Raw genomic sequence first — 9661 nt, 5'->3', positions numbered from 1 at the left:
TCCTGTGGGCTCCACCCAGCTGCTCGGGATCGGCTCTGTTCCGGGAAATGTTCGAGTGCAACGCGGAGTCTCGCGGGGCCCAAGACCCACTCTGAACTAACTCCTCTTTTCCACGACACAAAGGACGGAATTCGCGTTTTGAACTCTCCGTGGGACCCTACACTCGGTACGTTGTGCTCCATGTGTCGTTGAGTTTTGTTAAAATGTCGTGTAGCGTTTAAAGACTGACTGTGGATGTGTAATGTTTAGCTCAGTGCGTAGTTTGTAACACCCCCCCCGCCTTTTTTTTTTGTCCGAGCCCCACGGATAGTTTTGTGAGTGGACTTTTAAGTAGGAGGATTAAATGCATAGATTTTGAGCAACTGCTCCAGTTTGCTCAGATTGAAAGTTACACCAACATTGGGCCATCGGGGAAAAAGGTTACATAAGGGGGAGGGGGACGCAAGAATTTAAAAACATTAAAAACAATAAAAAGAGGTTTTGAGAATATCCAAATTTGTACTTCGGGATATGTATTTCATGGTGTATGTACAGAAAATAGGTCTTTCTTTACAACTGTATGATTGACCCGATTTGGGTGGCGGGGGTACACTAGCATACTGACAATCGAGGTTCTAATGCTAGCATTTGCACCCCTTAGATTATCCTGTCGTGTGAGGTGTTTAAAGTGACCCCCCACGCCCCTTAGGTTTTGGCAAGGAGGATCACAGTTGTCAGTGGGGATGCAGGGACGATTACAGAATATTTTCTCTCCCGGGACTAAAAGGGGGATTGAACATACATAGGGGCTTGACAAAGTAATTTATAAATGTTTTTAGAATATCAAATAAAATATTGGACCGTCTTACCTTTGGCTACATAGATTGATTATTATGCACATGTGTGGATGTATACAAGTGTGTGCACAATAGTCTTACAGTAGTAGTCATTCAAGTCAAATTCACAGTGCTGCTAATGGCAAATGAACTTCACGTGTTCTCATCTAATGTACATTAAAGACAATTTATTATGGTAGGGCACTTGACGACCACTTCGGCAAACTTTTTTCGTGAAAGTTGTTTATTTCTCACTCCAAGCTGTTGTTCTATGCAATACTGGCATGTAAAACAATTAAATGAACAATGAACGTCCACGAGCTAAATGCTATCATTCAGTAAAAGGCAGACATGCTAATCAAAACTAGCACAGAGGCTGTGCTAAATTATAAACCTTTAAACAAAACGCAGGGACCAGCACAATGTGTTGTATGCTTATATTTTGTATGATAACTTTTAACGAAAACACAAACAGCAATTGCCGATTTGAAGTATGAGTCCAGCCCCTAAGCACTATATACAACAACAAAAAAGATCTGGCTGTCACTCAATAGCAATATGACATCACCTCAGCTACAAACATGGCACTTTGCGTTAAAATTAACCAGTGGTCTTGTTTGGGCAAATACAAGACTAGATAACAAAGATGGAAACACCGGATATTTATCAAAGCCTACATTATTGTTCCCTTTCACCATCAATACTTTGAAATGGGCCGTCTGTAACAAGTTGGTAAATTGAGTTTTGAAAACTGGGAGAGGTCCATCAAAAAAAACAACAAAAAAGTACATAGTATTGGCAACACCCAGCCTGTTTAACTGTAAATGGCGTTCGAGTATTTTCACAACATGTCACTTGGTACAAGTCACTTGGTATGTCACCTAACCTGAGCTGTGTATTTATGACAGCAAGGCCAGAAATGTACAAACATGATCAAAGAATCCGGTGAGGATCTTCTGAGGTAAACCTTTAACTGACTCAGTGTCACATGAGTTGGATATGATGACGAAAATATGCAAATGTTTAACCATTTAGACAGACCAGCAGCTTTCACGTTCTGCCTCTGAGACGCAGCCATGGCGAGCCTTCTTCAGCAATCGCAGAGAAGTGGCACTCTGTCGGGCTTCTTTTGGAAAGCGCTTGCTCAGACAGGAGGAAGCACTTTTTTTTTTCCCCACTCAGAGAGTGTTGTTGCTTGTTAATGGGGATGTGACGTCATGGCAATCCAAGGTGGGGCCTCCTCATGAATTCCTTTCCTGTGGATTTCCCTAAAAGTCACAGTCAAAATGGCACGCCGGCATGGTTCCCCCGCCTACCCCCTGAGTAATCCTGAGCAAATTTAGACACAGCCAGTTATAAAATTACCCGCGTGTCTGGTATCATAACTGCACGTTTGTAACAAACTAATCTGTGTCAAAATCGGCAAAGAGTCCAAGAGTACTCAGTAATTGTGTAAAATGCAACTTTATTATTATTATTGTATTTTTTTCAAATGTTGCTGACCGCCAAAATGGGATCGGTACGGGAGTGGGACTCATTCCGAACGGGAGCATGACGGGAAGGGGACAGTCAAGCTCCGCCTCCTCTGCCTGCCCCGACCGCACCTGAATGTTCTCCTGTTTCAATACAGAAGCATGCTTCACGAAGGACTCGCCATAACAAATGAGTTTATGTTTTTTGTTTGGCGAGAAAAATGTATGTACTGCAACATCTGGTGTATTTTGATGCCGTCAAGCTTCCGTTGATGGGATGTCGGATTTGTGCGTTTTCGCTTGCACTGGCGCATCGGGAAGCAGATTAAAAAAAAATTACACATTCTGAATGGGGTCTTCTATCTGTTTTGTTTTCTCTTTACGCTGCCATGACGCAGATTTCAATGGAGCCATTTGAGAGCAAACCATTGGAATTGCCGCTTGAACCAGGCCGTGTAAATCCAGCCTGAATTGACTTTGGCTGTAAAGACGAGTGACCGTTCGCTTCTCCTGACAGGCAACATGTCCAGATCGGACTACCCTCCAGGGTACGATGACTTCCACGGGCCACCGTACGCACCCCAGGGCGGCGGTTACCCAGCACCCCCTGCGTACGGCTTCCCGGCCTTCGGCGGACCTCAGCCGGGCCAGCCTCCTGCTCCCTACCCGACCAGCCCAAACGCGCCTCTTTACCCGGGTCAGCCTGGCTATCCTCCCGGTCCGTACCCAGGACAGCCTCATCCGGCTGGGCCTCCCGGAGCCGGCTATCCCGGTCAGCCCCCGATGCCTCCCATCGTCCCACGGACCATCCCTGCGGATGTGATCAACTCTGGTAAGCCGGGAGCTTTTCATGGGTGAAAGCAACGAATGAACTTTAGCTTTTACAGTACTACATATATATACATATATATTTTTTTTCTGAATCATCCATCCATCCATTTTCAACACCGCTTATCCTTCCCAGCAGTGGCCCCCAACCTTTTTGGTGTCACGGACCAGTTGAGACAAGCATATGTCAGCGAAAGCTGAAAATGTAGCGCGGCACTTTGTGAGGCTGGGGACAGGAAATGAAAGGTTGTTTGCGCCGAGGCATAGCAGCTGTGAAGTCGTTTTATATCACTGCCATGGTTTGTTTAAAAAGAAAAATGTCAGCCCTCAACTACATTTCCTCCGGTCTTAAACTAAAATATGACTTCTTGTTGTATAATATCAGCAAGGAATAGAAGGTCTGGGAATTTTATTTGCTTTTTGCAACAAGTTACTGTAATTGACTTTCAAGCCAACTATGTCAGGCTCATGATTGTATGTGGTCAGAAAAAAAAAAAAAGTATTTTTGTGGTTTAAACTGGATGATTTCCGTTTGCACCGCCCACATTTATTTGAGCAGAGCAAACAACCCCAAATAATCATGTTAGCACAGAAACTCGTGCTGAAATGACAGAGGTGTCCAGGCCGACGCGCAAATATTGTAGAGCGTTCGCGGTGGTTACCTTTGGCAGTGGCCGAAATTCAATTCTTCGGACGAGTCAGAGGACCACCCGTACGCCTTCCAAGCTGGTCTTTTACGACACAATGATGACTGTAGCTTACTACTTTGGCCTCATAGCAAAGCTGATCAACACCGGAGATACGTGTGTTGAAATTAATACAACTTTAGCGACGTTTGATTGACACAAACGCGATGGTTATACGACATGGGCCTGCGTTCCTACGCGAGCGTGTTGGCTGTCGTACTTTGTCATCAAGAACGCACACGATGTCATTCGGAATATAACGGCAACCGCCCAGCGCTCATTTCTCCCGCTCTTCACGACAGATGATGATTTTGCCGCCCGGGGGAGCGATTGGGACAGTCTGAGCATTCGGCACGCCTTCATCAGAAAGGTAAAAGCCGAGGCGTCCAGACTGCCGTATGTTGAGAATCTTCCTCCGTTGCACGCCCGCTTCGGATGATCATCCGGTGTACGGCGATATCTGGATGATCCGTTCATCCAAGTGTGATGTGAAACATCTTGTGTTGTTCGTTCAGGTCTATTTGATTCTGGCCTCGCAGCTCCTCGTCACGACAGCCATTGTGGCCGTTTTCACCTTTGTGTGAGTATCACGTCTGCTTTTTTTGCCTCTAATGTTTTGTCCTACCCATGACTTTGGGCGCCACGTTTCTGTTTCTCACAGCGAACCGGTCCGATATTTTGTACAGCGGAACCAGGCCATTTACTGGGCATCATAGTGAGTTGCAACACCGTTGAACGTGTAAACAAGGATCGATCGAGCGAGTGAGTGCGTGAATAGGAATCTTTGGTGCTTGATTTTTTTCAGTGCTGTGTATTTCATCACCCACATTGTGTTGGTGTGCTGCAAGGGCCCCCGGTGAGTGTGCCTTCCACAGCTTTGAAAATAATGTTGACGCCAATAACTAACTCCAATGACCCTGCGTGACGTTGTGTCATCTCCACCATCTCTTTAGGAGGAAGCATCCGTGGAACTTGATATTGCTCTCCATCTTTGTAAGTTGAATCGCTGCCGTTAACTCGAATCAGGAAACGCTGCACGCGTTTAGTTTTTTTTTTTTTTTTTTTTTTTTTACTGCATGCAAATGACAAAGTGAATAGAACAGTCTCCGGAAAAGTTTCCATTTGGGTGGCGTCTCCATGAGACCGCGGCAGGAGGATTGAGTCAGCGCACCTGGGCACAGCGCCCTCAGTGACACACACACACACACTTTCTTTCTCTTTGTGTTTTTGGTTGTCGGTTCGCTGTTGTGTTATGACTTGATGTTGCCGTTGGCCGCAGGCGCGTCATGGACACGATCGGCTATTACTTGTGGGTTGTTTTTTTTCCCCATGATCCCTTTGAAATTGCGTTTTTGAAAGAGATCCACGACAAACGGCATCTCAAAACACCCAATTCCAGAATGTTGGTCACTTTTGTATGCTGTTGTACTCGGAAGTGATTGTTCACTTTCCTGAAAGTTGAACCAAGAGACGGTCCGTTGCAACATGCGTGCAGAAGTGATCCGCAGTGGAGCGTGTTTAAACGATAGCAGAAGTTTTTGGTTGTGGTCTTTGAAAAGTTCCGTGTTCCACCAGACAACGCTAAAGGGTTGTCTTTTGTTCCGGGGGCTGTAAAAACGACTGAATAGTTTGCCTATTGTCCCCATGTCGCAATATAATCTGTTTTGTCTTTCTTTAAAACATCAACAAAACCGTAAAATATTGGGGTTGGCATTTTTCAAATTGCAAACTACACCTTTTCCTGACTGTCTCCCCTTCAAGAGATCCCTGGACACCAAACACTTGGCCAGTCCTGACCGATAGCATTCTAATCAAGTATGCATTTTAGAACATTGATTATGTCTGGTATTGAGAATGAAGCCTTTCGAACCACAAATTGGAAAAGTTCACCCTGCAGTCGTTTGCCACTTTGCTGTCATTCCCAGCTAAAAGACATGTTTTTGGTGTTTTCTTTTTCCTTATGCAGACTCTGGCGCTCTCTTACATGACTGGCTCCATATCCAGGTTAGGAAAAAAAAAAAACATTGAAAAGTCCAATTTGATAGAGTTGCCTCACCATTTTGCGTCAATAACTGTTCATTCGTGCTTTCAGTTACTATGATACAAAGGCGGTGTTTCTCGCTTTGGCGATCACTGTTGTCGTCTGCATCGCTGTCACCGTCTTCTGCTTCCAGACCAAGGTACTTGTGTGTGTGCATGTGCGTGTGTGTGTCTGCGTGTGTAAGCGCCAGAGCTCAGCAGTATCAAACTCTTTTCAGCCTCTGGGCTATTTGCTGGCCATTTCCAGGATGTCAACCTCCTTTCCTTTTTTGGAACTAGTTTAGCTGTGCTCACGCAAATGTAATGGCACTTCTGAAATGTGTGTGTGTGGGGGGGGGGGGGTTGTATGGTTTTGTCATGTCCAACTTTAGCTCTTCATCACTAATCGACTGTTTGGAGCATAAAACTACTTTTGGCTAATCCCAAACTGTTGTTTTTTCTTTTACCAGTTGTGGACAATTTCTTCGAATATTCTTAGTTTCAGAGGGGGGGGGGGGAAAACAATGTTTCATGGGTTACTGCACGAAAATGGAGCACCCCCCCTCCCCATTTTACACTGACCATTGGAGAATCCCATTTTGATTTCGAAAAAGGACGCTTCCTCTGCTGGTTGACGAAAATGAATCTGTACAGTACTAAGCAACGTGAGCAGATATACAAACTTACATTTTGAGGTTGTTTTACAACCTGCACATTGTGCAAAGTGGGATTACAAGATTTTTTTTTTTAAATTTGTATTTTATACGAACGAGCAGAAATGGAAGAAAAACATAATGAGGCCAGAGCACCAATCTCACATGAACCGATTTTGTCTCTGCAGGTGGACTTCACCAAATGCCGCGGCTTCTTCTGCGTGCTTGGCATTGTCGTCTTTGTGACGGGCATCATCACCGTCATCGTGCTCTCTTTCAAATATGTAAGCTTCAACTTGTCTTGTCAGCCAATCAGAGTTCTGACGCCAGCTTTCACGTTGGCCTCATTTGAATGACCGTTTTGCTCTGGCAGATCTACTGGCTTCACATGCTTTACGCCGCTATTGGAGCCATAGCTTTCACTCTGGTGAGTATTAGTATTCATGATTAACCCCCCCACCCCCCAAAAAGTCTGGAAAAAATGGTTTGTGTTTGCTTCGCAGTTCCTGGCATACGACACGCAGCTCCTCATCGGTAACAGGAAGTACTCCATCAGTCCTGAGGAATACGTGTTTGCCGCACTTAATATCTACGTCGACATCATTCAGATCTTCCTCTTCCTGCTCCAAATTATCGGTTCGAGCAAATAAGTCTTTGGGGATACGCAAGCAGTCATATCGACATAGTTGCTGCAATACCACCCCGTGCCGTTGAAAGCCTTTGCTTTGTTTCCATGCGTAACTCTCGAATGTAAATCAGGTAAATCATGCTGCACTCAACGACTATTACTTAAGGGCTGAATTTGAGATTTGATGACTGTGCAAGACATTCCGACGCACTCACATATAGTATATTTCTACATTTATACGCCTATTTAAAAAAAAAAAAGAAAAAAAGTATTCCAGTGTGAAATTATTGCCATTTTTGCTGGCTTGAAGTAAACAACTGTATTTTATATCTACGTGTACAGATGTAGCGCTGAAACGTCTCTATGACGTCTGTTGATGTTTCGCCGGGTTGTTTGGAACTGTTATGCGCCAGTTGGACCTGTGCTTGAGGGTCGGTTAAATAGAAGAACCGTTACTGGGTTACTTGCATTAAATAATACTGTATGTTTGTCGCATAGCGTGTCTTTGCCGGTCTCTTATGTTGCCTGTTGCAATACGGAATGACAGTTTGTCCACACCTTGCTTTTCCACACTCTTAGAAAGTCACACCTAAGCACAGTAATGAGTGTGGGGCCGGCAGGGGTCACCAGGATGTTGTTATTGCCAAGGAGTGTTGTTTGGAGAGATTGTTGGAAAATGTGAGATTTGTGAAAAGTGTTTCGAAAATGTACACACCTCCAGCGATTTGTGAAGTGTTACACTTTGGTGCCACACACACACTATTTTGTCAAATCATTAATTACTGTGAGAAATTAGTAGGGTCTTCACATAGATGAATACAATACCATACGTTAATTACAGGTCATTTAAAATTTGCTCAGATCTTCCGGAAGGTTGGTGATCCCTGTGGTGTGGTTTATAAATATATTGCTCGGCTTTTCATATATAATAAATAATTTTATTTGTGGCCGTCGTGTTTTTCATGGACATTTTACAGAAGTGAAGTCAACATAGGAATCTCCATTGCACTTATGAAACACAAAAACATTTAATACAATTCCTTACAAGCAAATTACTCCTCCTTAAAGTTCCTTCCCTGTGGGACCAGGGATGTTTGAACAAGGTCTGGAGAATCAGTCTTTGGGCCGAGGGTCCACGGCATCATTGGTCAAGTTTAACAGTCTCGACACTCTGGCGGTACCGGCTTCTTTCATAGTCCCCCTCATTGGACCTTCGCATTCTCTGTCGAACTTTCAGTTGCTTTAGACGGTTTTTGTCCACTTGCCATTTGGCCAGCAGGAAGCCGATAATTCCAGCGGGGAGGCCAATCATCCTAAACAGAGGCCAGAGAGGAAATGCAAGTAGTCATAAGGACAATGCTCAGTCCATAGCACAATTAAAGCATGCGTCAGCATTGTTACTCCGTCACCGACACACAAAACTCACCAGGCATACCCAATCTTCATCATCGGATTCTTGGCCTTTTTGAGGGGAATATACGCGGGACCCTCGCTTTCCCTCTCTTCCTCTGCGTTACACTTTTGATTCCTCTGCGGCTCCGTCCCACGACTACAAAGCGATGCAGTCTGCACCCTCAAACATCGGCCATGTATCGGCGAAAGGTAGCTTGTCACCAACCACTGACCACCAGGAACGAGGACGGCACCTGGTATAGGACAAATAAGGTGGACTTGTTTTTGAGCTTGAGAAAAAAAAGACCTCAGCACTTGTAGCGTATATTTAAAAAACACAGTACAACAATTCTTAAGACTGAACATGAATACAGTAGATGTAAAGTGGAGACACCAAGGGAGGGATTGTTTATCCTCATCTTCATCCTTATTGACAGAAGTCTGCAAAAGTTTTGTGCTAGCATTGACAGGTATTTGGAACGTTCGTGATTCCTTTCACGGCAGAGGAAGCGTTCCGTAGACGGTTCGATAACAGTTGTATTCGACAAATTATAAAGTAACAGATCCTCATTGGCTATTAGTTATCAACATGCATCATGTGTCACATAACTTGAGTTTTTGTGTCGACACCTGAAAGCAGCGAATGTACCTTTACATGCTGTGCCAGCGACGACTGTGCTATACGCCGCCATGTTTGTTATCTAATGTTCTGCACCAGTGATGTGTCGGTCGCGAACGAGCCGGTACAAAGAGCCGGCTCTTCGAAGTGAACGATGAGAGCCGGCTCTGTCGTTTTCCTTCTCTCTCTCTCTCTCTCTCTCTCTCTCTCTCTCTCTCTCTCTCTCTCTCTCTCTCTCTCTCTCTCTCTTTTTCACGCGTCTGAAGCGAGGTTTGCCCGTATTTTAAACGTTTTTTTTATCAATTCAAATCATGTACGGCGTATTACAACTTTTATACCGGAAAAAAAACCAATTGTGAACCGAGCTCACAAAGACCATTTTGGCCAGATCCGCGAAGTAGCGACCAATTAATATATGCAGGTTTTTTTTTTTTTACAAGTCCGCAAAAAGTCCGCAAACGGTCCACGAGAAGCTGCAAAACAAAAGCGAGTCACATAGAGCAACATATACAGTACTGTACTCCATGTATATAAAAAAAAAAAAAAAAA

General features: G+C 44.4%; 1 protein-coding gene across 1 annotated transcript; it reads left to right on the top strand.

Moving 5' to 3' along the window:
- The first annotated feature begins 5 nt into the window (after nt 1–5).
- tmbim1a (transmembrane BAX inhibitor motif containing 1a) lies at nt 6–8048 on the top strand. The gene is made up of 12 exons (XM_019877831.1): nt 6–166; nt 2805–3119; nt 4104–4171; nt 4317–4381; nt 4463–4516; nt 4607–4657; nt 4755–4794; nt 5768–5805; nt 5894–5981; nt 6662–6757; nt 6847–6900; nt 6977–8048. Exons 2-12 carry the CDS (start codon nt 2810–2812, stop codon nt 7121–7123), a joined length of 1011 nt encoding a protein of 336 aa, XP_019733390.1. The 5' UTR covers nt 6–166; nt 2805–2809; the 3' UTR covers nt 7124–8048.
- The last annotated feature ends 1613 nt before the right edge of the window (nt 8049–9661 follow it).

The sequence above is a fragment of the Hippocampus comes genome, unplaced genomic scaffold, assembly GCF_001891065.2.
Source record: "Hippocampus comes isolate QL1 unplaced genomic scaffold, H_comes_QL1_v1.1 scaffold317, whole genome shotgun sequence".
Lineage (NCBI taxonomy): Eukaryota > Metazoa > Chordata > Actinopteri > Syngnathiformes > Syngnathidae > Hippocampus > Hippocampus comes.
The sequence above is the reverse complement of the archived record's forward strand: the minus strand, read 5'-3'. Positions and strand labels throughout refer to the sequence as shown.

Bases quoted from the DNA above. Each gene is read 5' to 3' on its own strand.
- tmbim1a (XM_019877831.1), top strand. From the start codon at position 2,810: ATGTCCAGATCGGACTACCCTCCAGGGTACGATGACTTCCACGGGCCA. The intron at 4,172-4,316 runs GTAAAAGCCGAG...TTGTTCGTTCAG, and splicing joins GGCACGCCTTCATCAGAAAG to GTCTATTTGATTCTGGCCTC. The intron at 4,382-4,462 runs GTGAGTATCACG...TGTTTCTCACAG, and splicing joins GTGGCCGTTTTCACCTTTGT to CGAACCGGTCCGATATTTTG.